The 21,926-nt window shown below is 42.3% G+C and overlaps 1 protein-coding gene and 1 long non-coding RNA gene across 4 annotated transcripts in view; one reads left to right on the top strand and one right to left on the bottom strand.

Annotated features, from left to right (window-relative positions):
* Positions 1-21,926, top strand: part of LOC139382189 (serine/threonine-protein kinase ULK2-like) — a 67,598-nt gene that overhangs the window by 10,185 nt on the left and 35,487 nt on the right. For all 3 annotated transcript variants that reach the window (XM_071126055.1, XM_071126054.1, XM_071126053.1), the window contains exon 4: positions 20,886-20,918. In XM_071126055.1, the coding sequence (XP_070982156.1) occupies positions 20,886-20,918 (33 nt within the window). The remainder of the gene's footprint in view (positions 1-20,885; positions 20,919-21,926) is intronic.
* Positions 10,068-12,966, bottom strand: LOC139383023 (uncharacterized). The gene is made up of 3 exons (XR_011628682.1): positions 12,840-12,966; positions 10,798-10,950; positions 10,068-10,502 (listed from the first exon to the last, which is right to left on the bottom strand). It is a non-coding gene; the product is annotated as an uncharacterized lncRNA (long non-coding RNA).

Genomic DNA, 21,926 nt, shown 5'->3' with positions numbered 1-21,926 from the left:
TGTTGCAGTGTTAGAGATGGGTGTTAGGCCTCCAAGCGTCCTCTCTTTCTAGGCTTTCTTTTCACTCTTTCTATTGCACTCATTTCTCTTCTTTGTTTCTTCCCATGGTCTTTGTCTATTTAGTTGTCTCTCGCTCGCTCTCTCTGCCGCTCGCTCGCTCTCTCTGCCGCTCGCTCGCTCTCTCTGCCGCTCGCTCGCTCTCTCTGCCGCTCGCTCGTTCTCTCTGCCGCTCGCTCGCTCTCTCTGCCGCTCGCTCGCTCTCTCTGTTGATTTGCTCTCTCTGTCGCTTGTATTCAAAGTTTGAATACAACCGGTGTAGACCTTACGGTAAAATGTTTACTTACAGGCGCTAACCAATAGTGCAAAAAAGGTATTAGGTGAACAATGGGTAGGTAAAGAAATATAACAACAGTAAAAAGACAGGCTATATACAGTAGCGAGGCTATAAAAGTAGCGAGGCTACATACAGACACCGGTTAGTCTGGCTGATTGAGGTAGTATGTACAGTGGGGCAAAAAAGTATTTAGTCAGCCACCAATTGTGTAAGTTCTCCCACTTAAAAAGATGAGAGGCCTGTAATTTTCATCATAGGTACACTTCAACTATGACAGACAAAATGAGAAAAAAAATCCAGAAAATCACATTGTAGGATTTTTTATGAATTTATTTGCAAATTGTGGTGGAAAATAAGTATTATGGGAGAACCTGCACAATTGGTGGCTGACTAAATACTTTTTTGCCCCACTGTACATCTAGATATGGTTAAAGTGACTATGCATATATGATGAACAGAGAGTAGCAGTAGCGTAAAAGAGGGGTTGGTGGGTGGGACACAATGCAGATAGCCCGGTTAGCCAATATGCGGGAGCACTGGTTGGTCGGCCCAATTGAGGTAGTATGTACATGAATGTATAGTTAAAGTGACTATGCATATATGTTAACCAGAGAATAGCAGCAGTGTAAAAAGAGGGGTTGGGGGCACACAATGCAAATTGTCCGGGTAGCCATTTGATTTCTTGTTCAGGAGTCTTATGGCTTGGGGGTAAAAACTGTTGAGAAGCCTTTTTGTCCTAGACTTGGCACTCCGGTACCGCTTGCCATGTGGTAGTAGAGAGAACAGTCTATGACTGGGGTGGCTGGGGTCTTGCACAATTTTTAGGGCCTTCCTCTGACAGTGGTTAGAGCGTTGGACTAGTAACCGGAAGGTTGCAAGTTCAAACCCCCGAGCTGAACAAATCTGTCGTTCTGCCCCTGAACAGGCAGTTAACCCACTGTTCCTAGGCCGTCATTGAAAATAAGAATTTGTTCTTAACTGACTTGCCTGGTTAAATAAAGGTAAAAAAAACAACAACAAAAAACTGCCTGGTGTAGAGGTCCTGGATGGCAGGCAGCTTAGCCCTGTGATGTACTGGGCCGTAGTGCCTTGCGGTGATGTACTCTCTGTAGTGCCTTGCGGTCGGAGGCCGAGCAATTGCCGTACCAGATAGTGATGCAATCAGTCAGGAAGCTCTTGTTCTGTCGCAGTCTCTAGCTCGCTCTCTCCGTCTCTCGCTCGATGTCGCCATTTAGAGTGTAGCTAATTATTGCACTATTGTATATAAACCGTTGTGAAATATATTTTCAATATATACAAGTAATGTATTTTTAGCTTTTTTGAAGATGATGTACAATAACAAAAGTAAAAGACCTAAAAATGTTAGTGTGTTAGTGTGTGTGTGTGTGTGTGTGTGTGTGTGTGTGTGTGTGTGTGTGTGTGTGTGTGTGTGTGTGTGTGTGTGTGTGTGTGTGTGTGTGTGTGTGTGTGTGTGTGTGTGTGTGTGTGTGTGTGTGTGTGTGTGTGTGTGTGTGTGTGTGTGTGTGTGTGTGTGTGTGTGTGTGTGTGCGCGCGCGTTGAGCCATGACAGACAAATTAGTTTGAGTGTGCATTCTGTGTGTGCATGACAGCGTTGTGCCATGAATGGGAAGCATCAAAATGGCACACAAAACTGATCTACCGCTTCTTAGACTTGCTTTTAAATAGAATGAAAGATCTACAACTCACAATTCTTTGTGAATTTGGTCAGGTCACCCAAAAAGTAACAGCCCCAGACCGAGGGTGATTGACCGTCATCTTGAACTTCTTCCATTTCCAGCCTTCTCACCAAGCTGCTTGCCTATTGTCCTGTAGCCCATCCCAGCCTTGTGCAGGTCTACAATTGTATCACTGATGTCCTTACACAGCTCTCTGATCTTAGCCATTGTAGAGAGGTTGGAGTCTGTTTGAGTGTGTGGACAGGTGTCTTTTATACAGGTAACGAGTTCAAACAGGTGCAGTTAATACAGGTAATGAGTGGAGAACAGGAAGGCTTCTTAAAGAAAAACGAACAGGTCTGTTGAGGTGGCACCACCTCAGTTGAGGTGGGGGGCGTCTGGTGGTTATCGATGCCACAATGCTGAAATGCCAATTAAGAAAGTGTGGTCTGTTTACAGTCGACGGTCATTAGCTGAGGGTAGGAGCACTATCGCTGGTTGATTGTAGGAGTGTGAGGTGGTGCCTCGTTAGAGAACGCTGCTGGGGCACATTGACCTTTGAAAGGCCCGCTGCACTGTGAGGGCTCCTTTAGATCTCAATGTGGGCAAAACATAAAGCCTAGCCTACAGACACACATCACAGATGTTGTGATATCAGTCATTCATGTGTAGTATACAGTGCACACTCTTGAGGGCTATACATGAAGACTTCCACTCACATGCTGACCCCACCACCCGCGTCGTGTTCGCAAGCGTTTCAAAATAAATGAAAACATACACTACCATTCAAAAGTTTGGGGTCACTTGGAAATGTCCTTGTTTTTGAAAGAAAAGCACACAAAAATTGTCCATTTAAAATAACATCAAATTGATCAGAAATACAGTGAAGACTTTGTTAATGTTGTAAATGACTATGGTAGCTGGAAACGGCAGATTTTTTATGGAAGATCTGAATAGGCGTACAGAGGCCCATTATCAGCAACCATCACTCCTGTGTTCCAATGGCACGTTGTGTTAGCTAATCCAAGTTTATCATTTTTAAAGGCTAATTGATCATTAGAAAACTCTTTTGCAATTATGTTAGCACAGCTGAAAACTGTTATGCTGATAGAAGAAGCAATAAAACTGCCATTTAGACTGGTTGAGTATCTGGAGCATCAGCATTTGTGGGTTCGATTACGGGCTCAAAATGTCCAGAAACCAATAACTTTGTTCTGAAACTAGTCAGTCTATTCTTGTTCTGAGAAAGGAAGGCTATTCCATGTGAGAAATTGCCAAGAAACTGAAGATCTTGTACAACGCTGGATACTACTCCCTTCACATAACAGTGCAAACTGTCCCTAACCAGAATAGAAAGAGGAGTTGGAGGCCCCGGTGCACAACTGAGCAAGAGGACAAGTACATTAGAGTGTCTAGTTTTAGGATCAGACGCCTCATAAGTCCTCAACTGGCAGCTTCATTAAATAGTACCCGCAAAACACCAGTCTCAAAGTCAACAGTGAAGAGGCGACTCCGGGATGCTGGCATTCTAGACAGAGTTGCAAAGAATAAGGTCTTCTGTCCCCTGTCTGTGTTTTTCCCATCTTAATCTATACTTTTTATTGGACAGTCTGAGATATGGCTTTTTCTTTGCAACTCTGCCTAGAAGGTCAGCATCCCGGAGTAGCCTCTTCACTGTTGACGCCTCCCACGCCACTTTCTTTCTTTATTCTGGTTAGAGCCAGTTTGCACTATTCTGTGAAGGGAGTAATACACAGTGTTGTACAAGATGTGCTTTTCTTTAAAAAACATGGACATTTCCAAGTGACCCCAAACTTTTGAACGGTAGTTGACATGTTATTCAATTATTGCACCCACACTGCTCGCGCGCGCCAACGAGCGTCTGCGTTGCCAAGTGCTAAAATTGAAGTCAGTTCTATTTGTGACACAGAATGTGATGTAAGTCCTGCTTCTCCCATCTCCTCGTTGGATTTTTAGAAGTATATACCCACGTGCCGTCTCTTCATTGGTTATACCCACGTGTGACTGAAAGATGACCCGAGGTCGGTTGTGGTAATACACCTTATTATGAAAGGTAGTTGCCAATCGCCATATAAAGTCCAAAGAAGAAAAAGCCTGGAAGGAGGAGAGATGACTAGAAACGATTCGGTTGACCACTATGTGTGGATTAATTGTCGAAGTAGAGGACCTTGGGCATTTCAGGTAAAATAATAAATCAATGTTTATATCCCAGGAAAAATTAGCTAGCAACAGCAAGCTAGCTAGCTAAATAGGACAAATTAGCTAGCAACTGCAAGCTAGCTAGCTAAATTGCCATACATGTTTAATGCTTTTGGACCTGTTCCCAAATTAATATAATTGGGTCAACGTTTGTTTTGATATTTCAACCTGCATGTCGGGATCGCGTTTGGTGTGGGGGACAAACTCGATTTGCACACAATGGCGCACGCTGATGGACGGTTTGGGTACGGTGTCATGCACACACAGAATGCACACTCAAACTAATTTGTCTGTCATGGCTCAACACACACACACACACACACACAGCAATCACTACAACATACACACTCACAACTATTATATCAATCATGCACACACACTTGCTCTCATACGATCACACTGGCTATTCCAGGTCTGTGAATGTGGTCTCTAACCAAGTTTCACACATTTTCTTTGAGCGTGTGTGTGTGTGTGAGAGAGAGATTTCTGACTGTTTCTACCTCCTGCACGTATTTCAAGTCGCTGTGGAAACCAAACCAAAGACTCAATATACAGTGTATTCAGACCCCTTGACTTTTTCCACATTTTGTTGTATTACAGCCTTATACTAAAATTGATCAAATTAATTTTTCCCTCATCAATCTACACGCAATACCCCTTAATGACAAAGCAAAAACGTAAAAAAAGAAAAAGTTTGCTAATTTATTAAAGATAAAAACAGACCCTTTGCTATGAGACTCGAAATTGAGCTCAGGTGCATCCTATTTCCATTGATCATCCTTTGTTTCTTCAACTTGATTGGAGTCCACCTGTAGTAAGTTTAATTGATTGGACATGATTTGGAAAGGCACACTCCTGTCTATATGAGGTCCCACAGTTGACAGTGCATGTCAGAGCAAAAACCAAACCATGAGGTTGAAAGAATTGTCCGTAGAGCTCTGAGACAAGATTGTATCTGGGCACAGATCTGGGGAAGGAATTGTCTGTAGAGCTCCGTGACAGGATTATGTCAGGCCATCATGGTCAGAGAGGTGACCATGAACCCAATGGCACATGACAGCATGCTTGGAGTTTGCCAAAAGGGACCTAAAGAAGTCTCAGACCATGAGAAACAAGATTCTCTGGTCTAACGAAACCAAGATTGAACACTTTGGCCTGAATGCCAAGCGCCACGTCTGGAGGAAACCTGGCACCATCCCTACTGTGAAGCATGATGGTGTCAGAATCATGCTGTGTGCAAGTTTTTCAGCGGAAGGGACTGGAAGACTAGTCAGGATCAAGGGAAAGATGAACGGAGCAAAGTACAGAGAGATCTTTGATGAAAACCTGCTCCAGAGAGCTCAGGAATTCCAACTGGGGTGAAGGTTCACCCTCTAACAGTACAACGACCCTAAGCACACAACCAAGACAATGCAGGAGTGGCTTCAGGACAAGTCTATGAATGTCCTTGAGTGGCCCAGCCAGAGTCCGGACTTGAACCCGATCAAACATCCCTGGAGAGACCTGAAAATAGCTGTGCAGAGATGCTCCCCAGAGGATCTGCAGAGAAGAATGGGAGAAACTCTCCAAATACAGGTGTGCCAAGCTTGTAGCGTCATACTCAAGCAGACTTGAGGCTGTAATCGCTGCCTAAGATGCTTCTACAAAGTACTGAGTAAAGGGTCTGAACACTTATGTAACTGTGATATTTCGTATGTTTTTGTTTGCAAATGTTTCTTATAACCTGTTTTTGCTTTGTCATTATGGGCTATTATGTGTAGATTGAAGGGGGGGGGGACCATTTTTTTTATCAATTTTAGAATTAGCCTGTAACGTAACAATATGTAAAAAGTCATGGGGTTTGAATACTTTCTGAATGTACTGTAACTTATTATTTTTAATGTTTTCATGAAGGTGTCTTGTTTAAAGCCATTTGGGAGTAGGGCTGGATGACGGGAAGGTTACAGGGCCTATTCAGATCCTGAGCTGTGCTGCTCATTAAGCGTATATCATAATAACAGGTCTGCGCTACATTAGCTAGGCGCTCGGCTACGTCTGTCCCTGCACTTCTTTATTGAGCTGTTTAGTGTTAAGCGGAAGAGGGATGCAGCAGTGTGATGCAGAGAATAGTATCACAGGGTGGAGTGTTTCTCTCTCTGTTGCGCTCTTGCTCTCTTGCTCGCTCTCTCGCTCTCATTTATATATATATGCAGGCTGACACAGCCCGCACTGTACAGCATAGCTCGGTACATCCCGCTATTTCATTAAAGGTTTACTGCAGAGAGAGTGAGTGTGTAAGGGGTAGACCAGAATTCCATAAGGCATTTTAATGGATTCGAGACACATAGTATTTGTCCATCTTGAATTTGCATCTATGACACTAGCCTGGTACACAGCCCACACTGATTCAACAGACATGAAACTGACTTGATAAAGATGGGCTGGGCTCTTGGCAGGAGAACTTGGTCTTGGGGCACATGGGAGATTTCAAGAATCCTGTTGGTTTTCTTAGAAAACAAACTGTCTGCCCATCTATGCATTCAATCATCAGGCTTTTCTTTACACCCCATTAAACGGGTTAGAACACAAACCAAGAGTAATCTCCATACGGTAGCAGTTAGCACACAGCAGGTTGGTGGCACCTTCATTGGGGAGAAGGGGCTTGTGGTAATGACTGGAGCAGAGTACGTGGAATGGTATGAAATACAGTGCATTCGGAAGGTATTCAGACTCCTTGACCTTTTCCACATTTTGTTACGTTAGTCTTATTCTAAAATGGATTAAATAAAAAATAAAAACACAATGACAAAGCGAAAAGTTTTTAGAAGGAAAAGAAAAGGAATGTCTGACCATTTGATAGGAGACTTGAAATTGAGCTCAGGTGCATCCTGTTTCCATTGATAATCCTTGATGTTTCTACAACTTGATTGGAGTCCACGTGTGGTAAATTTAATTGACTGGACATGATTTGGAAAGGCACACTCCTGTCTATATAAGGTCCCACAGTTGACAGTGCATGCCAGAGCAAAAACCAAGCCACGAGGTTGAAATAATTGTCCGTAGAGCTCTGAGACAAGATTGTATCTGGGCACAGATCTGGGGAAGGGTACCAAAATATTTCTGCAGCATTTGAAGGTCCCCAAGAACATATTGGCCTCCATCATTCTTAAATGGAAGAAGTTTGGAATCACCAAGACTCTTCTTAGGGCTGGCTTCCCGGCTATCGGGGGAGAAGGGTCAGGGAGGTGACCAAGAACCCAATGGTCACTCTGACAGAGCTCCAGAGTTCCTCTGTAGAGATGGTAGAACTTTCCAGAAGGACAACCATCTGCAGCACTCCAGCAATCAGGCCTTTATGGTAGAGTGGCCAGACGGAAGCCACACCTCAGTGAAAGGCACATGACAGCCTGCTTGAAGTTTGCGAAAAGGCATCTAATGGACTCTCAGACCATGAGAAACAAAATTGTCTGGTCTGATGAAACCAAGATTGAACTCTTTTAAAGGAAAGACAAGGATCGAAGGAAAGATGAACAGAGCGAAGTACAGAGGTCATTGATGAAAACCTGAGCACTCAGGACCTCAGACTTGGGCGACGGTTCATCTTCCAACAGGACAACGACCCTAAGCACACTGCCAAAACAATGCAGGAGTGGCTTCGGAACAAGTGTCCCTGCCAGAGCCTGAACTTGATCCCGATCTAACGTCTCTGGAGAGAACTGAAAATAGCTGTGCAGCAACGTTCCCCATCCAACCTGACAGAGCTTGAGAGGATCTGCAGAGAAGAATAGGATAAACTCCCCAAAACACGTGTGCCAAGCTTTTATCGTCATACCAAGGGGGCGTTAGAGCACTCATTATGCATTTGGGTCCCAAGGTTTTTATATGACCAATCATATCGAGTGGTTCCAATGACGAATTTGAAGCGAGCCACCCATTCCTGTTGACTTTCTTCAGCAAAGATGGCTGACAAAACATTACGGTAAGTAGTTATAACTTCATGACGAGTCAATCAAAAATGTACAATTGAGAGGAATATGTTAGTTAATGTAGAGACAAAAGTTTGTGACAAAAAATATGCATAAAGTTAATTTCCGAAAATCGCTATTTAGCAAGTTAGCCAGCTAGCTAGCTAGTGTTATGACATGAGTATGAATTTGTAATTCTTGTTGTTTAATATTTTAGGGACTCCTGGGAAAACCAGCAAACCAGGCTGTCTTCTTTTGAAACAGTGGATGTAACTAATCTAGCTTCTTGATACTACCCATCCCGCTAGCCTCAAACGAATTAGCATAACGCAGCGGACATAAATCTTCCTAGAAAATGTTCCTATTCATGAAAATCACAGATGAAATATATTGAGACACAGCTTAGCCTTTTGTTAATCACACTGTCATCTCAGATTTTTTAAATATGCTTTACAGCCAACGCTAGGCAAGCATTTGTGTAAGTTTATCATGGCATAATGCTATGGCTAGGCTCTGCTAGCATCAGGCAACATTTTCACGAAAATAAGAAAAGCAATCAAATTAAATAATTTACCTTTGAAGAACCTTTGGATGTTTAGATAGCAAATGTTCCTTTTTCCCAAAAATATTGTTTTTGTAGGCGAAATAGCTCTGTTTGTTCTTCACGTTTGGCTGAGAAATCGACCGGAAAATGCAGTCACTACAACGGCAAACTTTTCTCCAAATTAGCTCCATAATATCGACAGAAACATGGCAAACGTTGTTTAGAATCAATCCTCAAGGTGTTTTTCACATATATATTCGATAATATATCCGTCGGGACAATTGGTTTCTCATAAGAAGCGATTGGAAAAATGGCTACTTGTGTACTTTACGCAGATTTTCTGCCGGAGCGAAATGTGGTCCCTTACGGCTATTCTTCAACATAAATGCGTAAAAAGACGTCACAATGCTGTAGACACCTTGGGGAATACGTAGAAAACGTAAGCTCATTCGTAGCTCATTCACAGCCATATAAGGAGTCATTGGCATGAGGCGGTTTTAAAAAATGCGGCACTTCCTTATTGGATTTTTATCTGGGTTTCGCCTGTAACATCAGTTCTGTTGCACTCACAGACAATATCTTTGCAGTTTTGGAAACGTTTTTAAAACGGGAACGTTTTTTTATCCAAAAATGAAAATACTGCCCCCTAGTTATAAAAGGCTAGCTAGCTAAAGCATTTACTGCAAATTGTGTTAGCTTGTCTTGCTTATATTTGCCATGCAATACAGATGAAGTAACATAACTAGCTAACTTTATTTGCTTATTGTGTATTGGAGGTTAAAAATTACTGTATGCCTTTGGATGTGTAACAAGCTACAGTATGTAGCCGATCGGTGTATGGACTCTAAAACTTTAGGTTCTGAACTAATATTCTGAACTAATATTCATACCTATCTATGAACCTCAGCTATCATAGTTGTATTGTCAAGTCTGAATGGCATTAATGAAGCCTATGGATTGAGTAGAATATAATAACTTTATTGTGCCAAGGATGCAAGTCCAATATACATGTACAGTAGTTATTACCACGCATGAGATCCCCACATTGTAGCCTGCACATTGAATATATTCACTGATCATGTACTCTTCCTTGGCAAATAAAGGTGCGGTTCGAGTATGAATCTCTGAGCGACATTCTTTTTCAGTCATATCCAATACCAGGTGTATCAAACTCCATTCTTTGTATGATGCTGTGTCTGTATGTATGTATGGTATGTATGTATTGTATGTATGTATGTATGGTATGTATTGTAATACAGTTATGCACTTCAACAGTCTTTACCGCTCCTGGGATATCAATGATTACACATTGTATCTATGCAAAAGACTAGAAACATGATTTAAGTAAAGGCTGATTTGTAAATCATATATACAGAAATACACCTATGCAAATCTAACTCCCTTCATCTACATTAATCTGAGGACACAGGATAGGTGTAGTATCTTAATGAGATACTTAATTTCAACCAGTGGAGAATGTGAAACGCTTTATTGAAAGTTCATTATCCAGGTGTTATAAATACATAATACATTCATTATAAATACAAAAAAGAGGAAGAAAGAGGTGGGGAGAGAAGTAAAACAGAGGAGCAGGGAAGACAGCATATGATTAATGAATTATTGCCACCCTAATTTTCTCTCAGTTCATCACAATTACATCGTGTCTCTAGCGGTGTCTTCTAACCAGCCTTGGACTCCCAGTCGGCCCGAAGATTATCTTAAGAGCGGGTGAGGCGGAGCTGACGGGATTTCCTCGGGTCTTCCTCTCTCACATCAAAACATACCTACAGATGGATAGAGAGAGTGCATGATTTAGCTTACTTTTTTTTATTCTAACACGGTCAGTCATCATAATCATCAGGAGGTGAAATGCAAAACTGACCTTGGATCATTAACTCTGAAATACAAATAGAGATGTAGTAGTCACAATCTAAAGCATCTCTTTAATAATACTTCCTGTATAATATCCCTTACAAAACATTCATAACATTGGCTAGATCGATGCATGTTGTGCATGTGACAATAGCAGGATAGTGTCACAAATTTCAAGGATAGCGTCACAAATGAATACATAAATACCATTTGAAGCTTGATGATGACTTGATCATTTGAATCAGCTGTGTAGTGCCAAGGCACAAACAAACGTTTTGAGTCCCCAGCACCAGGACTGAAAACTGCTGCTCTTCATTGGGACCTCTTAATCTGCAGACAGGCTTTCACAGCTTTCTGTATCTGAGGACAGAAAAGCTCACAAGAAATAGACTACACACAAGTACCTGCTCTATCCAGAATAGCCTCCCCTCTCACTTTGACAGCTGGGCCTGCTATCCTTTCACCCACCTCCAAAAAATACAAATGTTTGCCATTATCAAGAGTGGCACTGGGGCTAAAACAATATCCTATATAGTGTGGGAGTACTGCACCTAAATAGGTTGGAGTCTCAATACTAATCGAAGAGCATGCATGTACAGTGCCTTGCGAATGTATTCGGCCCCCTTGAACTTTGCGACCTTTTGCCACATTTCAGGCTTCAAACATAAAGATATAAAACTGTATTTTTTTGTGAAGAATCAACAACAAGTGGGACACAATCATGAAGTGGAACGACATTTATTGGATATTTAAAACTTTTTTAACAAATCAAAAACTGAAAAATTGGGCGTGCAAAATTATTCAGCCCCTTTACTTTCAGTGCAGCAAACTCTCTCCAGAAGTGAGGATCTCTGGATGAGGATCAGTGAGGATCTCTGAATGATCCAATGTTGACCTAAATGACTAATGATGATAAATACAATCCACCTGTGTGTAATCAAGTCTCCGTATAAATGCACCTGCACTGTGATAGTCTCAGAGGTCCGTTAAAAGCGCAGAGAGCATCATGAAGAACAAGGAACACACCAGGCAGGTCCGAGATACTGTTGTGAAGAAGTTTAAAGCCGGATTTGGATACAAAAAGATTTCCCAAGCTTTAAACATCCCAAGGAGCACTGTGCAAGCGATAATATTGAAATGGAAGGAGTATCAGAACACTGCAAATCTACCAAGACCTGGCCGTCCCTCTAAACTTTCAGCTCATACAAGGAGAAGACTGATCAGAGATGCAGCCAAGAGGCCCATGATCACTCTGGATGAACTGCAGAGATCTATAGCTGAGGTGGGAGACTCTGTCCATAGGACAACAATCAGTCGTATATTGCACAAATCTGGCCTTTATGGAAGAGTGGCAAGAAGAAAGCCATTTCTTAAAGATATCCATAAAAAGTGTCGTTTAAAATTTGCCACAAGCCACCTGGGAGACACACCAAACATGTGGAAGAAGGTGCTCTGGTCAGATGAAACCAAAATTGAACTTTTTGGCAACAATGCAAAACGTTATGTTTGGCGTAAAAGCAACACAGCTGAACACACCATCCCCACTGTCAAACACGTTGGTGGCAGCATCATGGTTTGGGCCTGCTTTTCTTCAGCAGGGACAGGGAAGATGGTTAAAATTGATGGGAAGATGGATGGAGCCAAATACAGGACCATTCTGGAAGAAACCCTGATGGAGTCTGCAAAAGACCTGAGACTGGGACGGAGATTTGTCTTCCAACAAGACAATGATCCAAAACATAAAGCAAAATCTACAATGGAATGGTTCAAAAATAAACATATCCAGGTGTTAGAATGGCCAAGTCAAAGTCCAGACCTGAATCCAATCGAGAATATGTGGAAAGAACTGAAAACTGCTGTTCACAAATGCTCTCCATCCAACCTCACTGAGCTCGAGCTGTTTTGCAAGGAGGAATGGGAAAAAATGTCAGTCTCTCAATGTGCAAAACTGATAGAGACATACCCCAAGCGACTTACAGCTGTAATCACAGAAAAAGGTGGCGCTACAAAGTATTAACTTAAGGGGGCTGAATAATTTTGCACGCCCAATTTTTCAGTTTTTGATTTGTTAAAAAAGTTTGAAATATCCAATAAATGTCGTTCCACTTCATGATTGTGTCCCACTTGTTGTTGATTCTTCACAAAAAAATACAGTTTTATATCTTTATGTTTGAAGCCTGAAATGTGGCAAAAGGTCGCAAAGTTCAAGGGGGCCGAATACTTTTGCAAGTCACTGTATATTTCCTGACCAAAAGATGAGTCGTTGGTAGGGTTCACTTGATGTTGGAGCACAGCAAGATTCTCAGTAGACGGGGCATGGGATGTCAGGAACAATGACCCCATTGTCAGTGTTTCCAGATTATCCTCCTGATAAAGCAGGTCCTCCACCTACTGAATCTGGAATGCTCAAAATAAACAAATCTGTATTAGTGATGATATAAATTTGGCATCAACGGGCTTGATAGTCCAGTGAAAATGGCTGAGTGTTTGTGGTGTAAATCTGAAAATTAGCAGCTGACATCTTAAGCATTTTTTAATTAATGCATGTGAGACAGGTTCCATGTACAACAAGACAGGCACAGAGGAAGAGCGAAAAAGATCACAGAACAGTTTACTTACCTCTGGTTATGGACACTTTTGCCAACAATAAGGCTTCTACGGCCTGTTCCTCGAACAGTGAACATACATCTGGCAATATCCACATTTCCGACCCCTTGATCAGCTCGCACTCTGAAAGTAAAGAAAATAGCTTCTTTTTTTGTAGATATTAAAACAATAACTGAGATATGAACGTTCAATCTAAAGCAGCAGATGTCATTTTCAGGATACGTCAATACAGCACAGTCAGCTTAACACCAGACTGGTATTGTGGTTGTTCATTAGGTGATGGGAAATATGCATACAAATAATATACTTACAGTTGAAGTCGGAAGTTTACATACACTTATGTTGGAGTCATTAAAACTTGTTTTTCAACCACTCCACAAATTTCTTGTTAACAAAGAATATTTTTGGCAATTCGGTTAGGACATTACTTTGTGCATGACACGTAATTTTACCAACAATTGTTTACAGACAGATTACTTCACTGTATCACAATTCCAGTGGGTCAGAAGTTTACATGCTCTAAATTCACTGTGCCTTTAAACAGCTTTGAAAATTCCAGAAAATGATGTCATGGCTTTAGAAGTTCTGATAGGCTTATTGACATATTTTGAGTCAATTGGAGGTGTGCCTGTGGATGTATTTCAAGGCCTAACTTCAAACTCAGTGCCTCTTTGCTTGACATCATAGAAATAGAAATCTAAAGATATCAGCCAAGACCTCAGATTAAAAATTGTAGACCTCCACAAGTCTGGTTCATCCTTGGGAGCAATTTCCAAATGCCTGAAGGTACCACATTCATCTGTACAAACAATAGTACGCAAGTATAAACACCATGGGACCACACAGCCATCATACCGCTCAGGAAGGAGACGCGTTCTGTCTCCTAGAGATGAACGTACTGTGGTGCGAAAATTGCAAATCAATCCCAGAACAACAGCAAAGAACCTTGTGAAGATGCTGGAGGAAACCGGTACATAAGTGTCTATATCCACAGTAAAACTAGTCCTAAACAGACATAACCTGAAAGGTCGCTCATCAAGGAAGAAGCCACTGCTCCAAAATGGCCATAAAAATGCCAGACCACAGTTTGCAACTGCACATGGGGACAAAGATCGTAGTTTTTGGAGAAATGTTCTCTGGTCTGATGAAACAAAAATAGAACTGTTTGGCCATAATGACCATCGTTATGTTTGGAGGATAAAGGGGGAGGCTTGCAAGCCAAAGAACACCATCCCAACCGTGAAGCACGGGGGTGGCAGCATCATGTTGTGGGGGTGCTTTGCTGCAGGAGAGACTGGTGCACTTCACAAAATAGATGGCATCATGAGGGAGTAAAAGTATGTGGATATATTGAAGCAACATCTCAAGACATCAGTCAGGAAGTTAAAGCTTGGTAGCAAATGGGTCTTCCAAATGGACATTGACCCCAAGCATACTTCCAAAGTTGTGGCAAAATGGCTTAAGGAAAACAAAGTCAAGGTATTGGAGTGGCCATCACAAAGCCCTGACCTCAATCCAATAAAAAATGTGTGAGCAGAACTGAAAAAGCGTGTGCGAGCAAGGAGGCTTTACAAACCTGACTCAAACCTACACCAGCTCTGTCAGGAGGAATGGGCCAAAATTCACCCACAACTTATTGTAGGAAGCTTGTGGAAGGCCACCCAAAACGCTTGACCCAAGTTAAACAATTTAAAGGCAATGCTACCAAATACTAATTGAGTGCATGTAAACTTCTGACCCTCTGGGAATGTGATGAAAGAAATAAAAGCTGAAATAAATCATAATTTCTACTATTATTCTGACATTTGACATTCTTAAAATAAAGTGGTTATCCTAACTGACCTAAGACGGATTTTTGACTAGGATTAAATGTCAGGAATTGTGAAAAACTGAGTTTAAATGTATTTGTCTATGGTGTGTATGTAAACTTCTGACTTCAACTGTACCTTCCTTGAAAATCCATCTATACCGCCAAAGATGACAATGTTGTCTCTTGAAAAAAAGCATTGGAATTAAAAGTGAAATGTTTAACCTGCTTCATTATTTATGTATCACCAGTTGATGAAGAACAACTCCAACTTCATACATCATTGGAAATGTGTCTACAAATAAGTAATAATAAAAAGTCAATATTACTTCTTAGATTTGATGGAGACATACATCTTAGTACCTTTGTCAATGTATGATTTGTATCAGTGTGGACGAGAGACTGGTGAGCAGGGACAGAGTATTTTTGCCGAGCAATGCAACAAAGCTGGATCATTCTGGCAATGATACCTGCACCATCTACACGCTGCAGAGACTTCCCTAACTCTTCTCCATTGTTCCCGATGGCCCATTGCTTGGAATCTTCCTTTGACCATTCTAAAGCCCGCATGGGACATCCTTTATTGGCCCTGACTTTCTGGTCTAACACTTCATCTGACATATCAGAATAGCATTCCCTGACAGACATATTGTGATCTTTCATCCTTCTGTAAAAAAGCTAACCATTACACTGTCATGAAATATGATTATATATTAACTATGAATCAAATAAGACATAAGAATTCATTGAATTCAACTGAAAATGGTGAGAACAGGCGTTCGTAGCTAAATGTGTTTGGTTAGCTTGAGAAGAATAATTGCATGATTTATCATTCTACAGTATGTATGGAATATAGTACAATGTTATGAACCTACACTGAATCGTAGGAGCTAACTACTAGCTATGTGGAAGTTGGACGGGAGAACGCCCAGTGCTGCTTACCTGAGATTCCATCATCACACACTCCTTCGTAGGTGTCCGCTATAACTTGCTTTGTGTCGGAAAGAAAGGCTGAACAGTATTGGTTGTAGCCAAACTGACACTCCAAAAATTGCCAAAATGGAGGGTGATTGATAGCGAAATTAAATAAAGTTTTGCTCTCGACCAAAATACATCCATTTGTTGCAAGTTGGGGAGGGGGGCTAATAGCTGAACAATAGACTTTTCAACCTTTACTAGAGAATAGTCTAATAGCCGAGCTAGGTGTGAAAAACCTCCGTCATATCACAGACCAGATTTGCCCTAACGACCAAGGGGGAGTAGAGCGCATCCTCGCGGTATCTTGCTACTCAATGTAATAAAGTAATAACTTTTTCAAATAAGTTACCTTACACGTTATGTTGGCTGACAATTTGTTAGCTATGCTGTCCTTACAAACAACATAGCATATTACAGCAGTATGTACCGGTATGTTAGTTATCTACCTAACGTTAGTAGTTAGACATCACACTTGACAGTATATTAACTATAGGCTATCTAACTACCCAATGTTTATTGACATGATTATTCCCGTCATTCTTAGCTTAGGTAAATGGTATGGTCGTTGTTCGTTCTCAATGGACATTCGGTGCTTTCGTAAATTCGTTCTGGCTATCTACTCCGATTTCAGAGCACTCTCATCTCAGTGTAACAGGGCAAAGCATAATGAATTAACGGGCACTCAACACCCGTTGAATATGGCGGTGTCAGTGAACATCGGCAAAAAAGCATAATTAAATTGTTTCCAGCAGCACAGTTACATTCACCAACACTCTGGTTAACACGAAAACTGCCTAACCAGCTCTGCTAGGGCGAGTGGTCTCATTTGTGTCTGGAAGTAGGTAGCATGCTAGCCAATGTTAGCTTGGGTGCTTGACTGCCGTTGTAAGGCCAGAACGCTCAAATCAACCCTACTACTCGGCCTGAACGTCCGGTGTGGGCACCGAGAGCGAAATGGTCTGAATTTACCCAGAGGGTTTTTCGGTTTTCATGGAATAGAAACACCATAATATTAATCAAATGATTTAAGCAATGGAAGACTATCAAGCGCTTTTCAAAGATGGCCTCTGGTGGTCAAATTAGCACTAACTTGCATTAACAGAAAAAATGGCTGACAATTAGAAAATGTGCTACAGAATGCTGCAGCAGCCCGCAAGGTGTGCTGCAGTATGACACACCTTTTAAAGGAGCACCCACTAACACAATGTGGGGAAAGTAAAGCGGCCTGAATACTTTCCGAATACACTGTACATCAAACACATGATTTCCATGTGTTTAATGCCATTCCATTTGCTCCGTTCCAGCCATTAATATGAGTCATCCTCCCCTCAGCAGCCTCCACTGAGTTAGAAACTCACACCCAGCACACTCAAATCTCCCACGCACACACATACTGCTTTCACATTGGATTTAAGGTATTTTGCTTGTTAAAAAAAAAAAATCTAATAATGTGGGCAATATTTATTTGACTCCCCTTACAACTAGGCCTATTTTTACCAAATTTTTGCCTGCATGCACCTTGTATACCTCTCGTGTGCATGCCAAGGACAAGTGTTGGTGGTGTGCAGATGTGGGTGGGGGTGTATTTTAATAAATCCATTGAGAATATACATCATCAAAAATATAAACGCAACATGCAACAATTTCAAAGGTCTTGAAATAAATGTATCTATGAATTTCACATGACTGGGAATACAGAATGCATCTGTTGGTCCCAGATACCTTGTAAAAAATATTTTAAAAAGTAGGGGAGTGGATCAGAAAACCAGTCAGTATCTGGTGTGACAACCATTTGTCTCATGCGGTGCGACACATCTTATTTGCATAGAGTTGATTGTGGTCTGTGGAATGTTGTCCCACTCCTCTTCAATGGCTTTACAAAGTTGGTGCTTATTGGCGGGAACTGAAACGCGCTGTTGTACACATCGTCCCAGAGCATACCAAACATGCTCAATGAGTGAGTATGCAGGCCATTGAAGAACTGGGACATTTTCAGCTTCCAGGAATTGTGTACAGATCCTTGCGATATTGTCAGTGCATTATCATGCTGAAACATGAGGTGATGGCAGGGAATGAATGGCACGACAATGGGCCTCAGGATCTCGTCACGGTATCTCTGTGCATTCAAATTGCCATCGATAAAATGCAATTGTGTTCATTGTCCGTAATTAGAGCAGTAAAAAGTTGTGTTTTGTCATACCCGTGGTATACGGTCTGATATACCATGGCTTTCAGCCAATCAGCATTCAGGGCTGGTTTGAGCACTGAATGCTGATTGACTGAAAGCCATGGTATATCAGACCGTATACCCGTGGTATGACAAAACACAACTTTTTACTGCTCTAATTACGTTGGTAACCAGTTTATAATAGCAATAAGGCACCTCGGGGGTTTGTGATATATGGCCAATATACCACGGCTAAGGGCTGTGTCCAGGCACTCTTCGTTGCGTTGTGCCAAAGAACAGCCCTGAGCTGTGGTATATTGGCCATATACCACACACCTTTTTACCTTATTGCTTAATTAATCACCACAGTGTGTCTCATAGTGTGTGACACAGCTATGTATCTAGCGTGCAGTAATATTAGACTAGGCAAGATTCTTGGTTCTCAGAATGCTAAGGATTACTCTGAATTTGCGTAACAGATGTGTGCCGAGTGGATTTCCAGTCCACATATAGAACCCTATTCTCTAATGTCCTCAACAATTTTAAACTGAGCCCAGCCGGCCCCCTCTCTTCTCCCGCTGTTACCTTACGCCCCTTCATTCTTATGTAGCCCAGGACACAGTCTACCGTGTGACGCAACAAACAGGATAGACACACTAAGAATACGTTGTTGTTTTGGCCCGGCTCTAGAGTTGTGTTGGCATTCTGAACATTTCTGTGAGGTGGAGGGCTGAAGCGGTGGGAAATGGTTGGGGGATGTTTTGAGTTTCCCTCAAGACAACATTTCTTTGAACTGATATAGTACTCTTCCTTCTAGTGTTTTCTGGAAGAGCATCGCTCAAAGCTTGTTTGTGGCATAACTCTGACTGGATCGCCTCGTGACTCAGTGTTTTTAGAAGGATTGTGAAATGCTTTTATAAGTGGAATATGTATGCTTGCGTGAGGGGCTGCTGATGTTGGATAGCAGGAAGCGGAATTGTTTATGCTTCTGTTTTTAGTTGTGGTGTATTCCTTTGAGGAAGGAGGGTCATGTAGAATAACCCTGTTGGCAGTTGGTCTTGTGTGTCTGTCCAAGGTCCATCAATTCTTTAACAGATAGTGTTTTGTGTCACAGCACATTCTGACTCATTTGGTGTCTCCTCTCTTGTGGTAAATGTGTTGATAATAACAGCTGTAACCAAACACTGCCTTAGAAAATACTGAATGCCACTTAGTCTAGATTTGGACCATGGAAGAGGTTTTGGACTCTTGTAGGATGGATTTTATGGTGGCATAGACAGTTCATTGTACATTGTCAACCTACTGAGGGCTGGAGGTTAAAGGGGGTGAGGCTGTCCTGTATTTGTACCTCTCACGTATCAATTACCCTCCAGGACAGTGTCCAGCCTGGCCAACACCCTTCTTTCCTGTCCTCCTATTCTTCCTCTCCCAGTCCCCATCAACCAGTATAGAGCTGGGTCTGAAAACAGCTCGTTATGTAATCTTCCCCAGGCCAAGACCAGCCACCACAAACACACACACACACACCGACCAGAATCCCATTATCCTAGTATCCACAGCAACGCGCCAATGGGATTGGCCAGGGAGGAGGGGAGCCCAGCCAATAAGCCTGGTGCAGGCTGACAGGTCAGCAGATAGGAAGGAGCTGAAGTGGAATTAATGGGTGGCTGTTGTGGTTGCTCTCTATCTGGAAACCTTGGCTGAGAGACCATTAGAGCCAGAGAGTAATGCAATCCAGTAACTGACTAGTATGGCAGTTGGTAGTCCAGGAATTGATTTTGAGACGCATTGATTTGTTAGTACGGTACACAGAAAATAATGCCATGAAGTATATTTGAACTCATACGCTCCTTAGAAAGGAAAGAAGCATTTAATGTGACAGGCTGTTTCTCTTAAATTTGTCACAAGAAATACTTCTGGATCTAATCATAGATGGCCTACTTAGAATGGCACTGAATGGATTGGAAAATGTGTGACGACAATTGTGTTGTTGATGTTGTTGATGAGAACTTGATGCACACGCCAAGATGCTTGATCTGCCATATGCTTCAGTACCATCAACCTGACACCACACACACATGCGCAAACACACACCCAAACACTCTCCCAAATACATGTGAGCTTGTTTAACCTGGAAGCCTGCTTGGGTTACTTTGGCTCCTGTCCAGCATCTTCTTTGCACCTGCATCACCATGTTGACAAGGTGGCTCCTATATCTGTCACCTTGCCCAATTCCCTTGAACCCAATATCCCGAACGCACGCACACCCCAACAACCTCCACTTGGACCTGTTGTGTAATAAACTCCATTCCTCTCCCCTCAAAAATGTAGACTGTAGCACGACACAGCTTTGAGGTGAGGGGTTCACTAAGGACGGCACGTTTTCTTGATGGGCGCTATTTTTATCTTAACCTCATATAAGTCGCACAGTATGAGATGGAGGATGAGGGTGTCAATGTGTCTAGATTGGAGCCAGGTATTGTACTGTACGGATCCAATCCAGATCAGTGGATCAGTTATGCTATGGGCTTCAGTTCATGCTGGGTGGCAAAGGAATCCTATTGTCTGTAGTGTACACATATGATCCATCTACACAGTATATGTTGGCTATATCTGTCTGCGCCATACATACATTTCAGTCTGTGTGACAAAGCTGTTCCTCTATGTAGTGGATGTGACAGGTGTTGTGAGAGATATGATCACCCTAACCCATGTTGTTTCTCTCCTGTCTTCCAGGAAACTCCCAATTCTGTGTTCCTGGTCATGGAGGTAGGTGGAGTGTCACACTCTCAGCATGCAACCTCTTCTTCCGAGCTGCCTGTAGGCTACCAGGGTCTCTGCCTTTGTGTTGATACCTCTCCCCTCTCTCTCTCTCTCTGTCTGTCTTACTCTGCTTAATTACCCGCCCCTCCCCCATGCTCTCTCTCCCCATGCTCTCTCTCCCTTCCCCCATGCTCTCTCTCCCTTCCCCCATGCTCTCTCTCCCTTCCCCCATGCTCTCTCTCCACATGCCACATGTCATTTCCTCAGTCCTATGAGAGGCTGCAAACCCAGTGTGCTCCTGTCCTCACTCTGCCTCTCCCCTCCCCCTTCTTCTTTCTCTCTCCCTCTCATTGCTCAAGACCTAAAAATTCCACAAACCGCCTGAAGGAAAGAAACTAACTATATGATACCTTAAGTAAAGATATACCTGTACACCTACACCCCAATTTCCAGGAATTATTTTATCCAGGAGCAAAACATTGTTAATTTGCTTTATATTTAGCCCTGCAATACATATTCTGCCCCTTCTCATATTCTTGCTGTTGTTAAGCTAACTGGCTGTGCAAGGTGTCATGGGACCCTAGTACCTGTTACCTTGGCCTGCCTGGGGTGTTCTAGCTTGTTGTAGATACCGCTGTGTTCTGAGAGCCACACTGACACTAAGGAGGCGGGGTCTCCTGGCACAGGAGAAGAAACAGACATAAATCTGGCTTTGGTCTTCTAGTTAGCAGGCTGCTTAATCAATGTATCAGAGAGATGAGCATAGATAGCATCGGCAGTAGGCTAGCATGGATGCTAATCTGCCTGGTGTTTTCCAGACTGCTTGTTTTGCCTAGTAAAACAGGCTTGTTTTACTCAGGTTAAAGGAGGGATCAGATTAATTATTACTTATTAAGCAGTCAGTGCTCAGGGCTCATTCTCCAGCATTTTGGCACAGGTAGGAACAAATTGAAAAGGAAACTTTTAGGGGAAACACTGCCGTTTCAGCTGCAACATTGACTCTCTGTATGAAAC

The sequence above is a fragment of the Oncorhynchus clarkii genome, chromosome 24 (assembly GCF_045791955.1).
Source record: "Oncorhynchus clarkii lewisi isolate Uvic-CL-2024 chromosome 24, UVic_Ocla_1.0, whole genome shotgun sequence".
NCBI classification, from domain to species: Eukaryota; Metazoa; Chordata; class Actinopteri; order Salmoniformes; family Salmonidae; genus Oncorhynchus; species Oncorhynchus clarkii.
The sequence above is the reverse complement of the archived record's forward strand: the minus strand, read 5'-3'. Positions and strand labels throughout refer to the sequence as shown.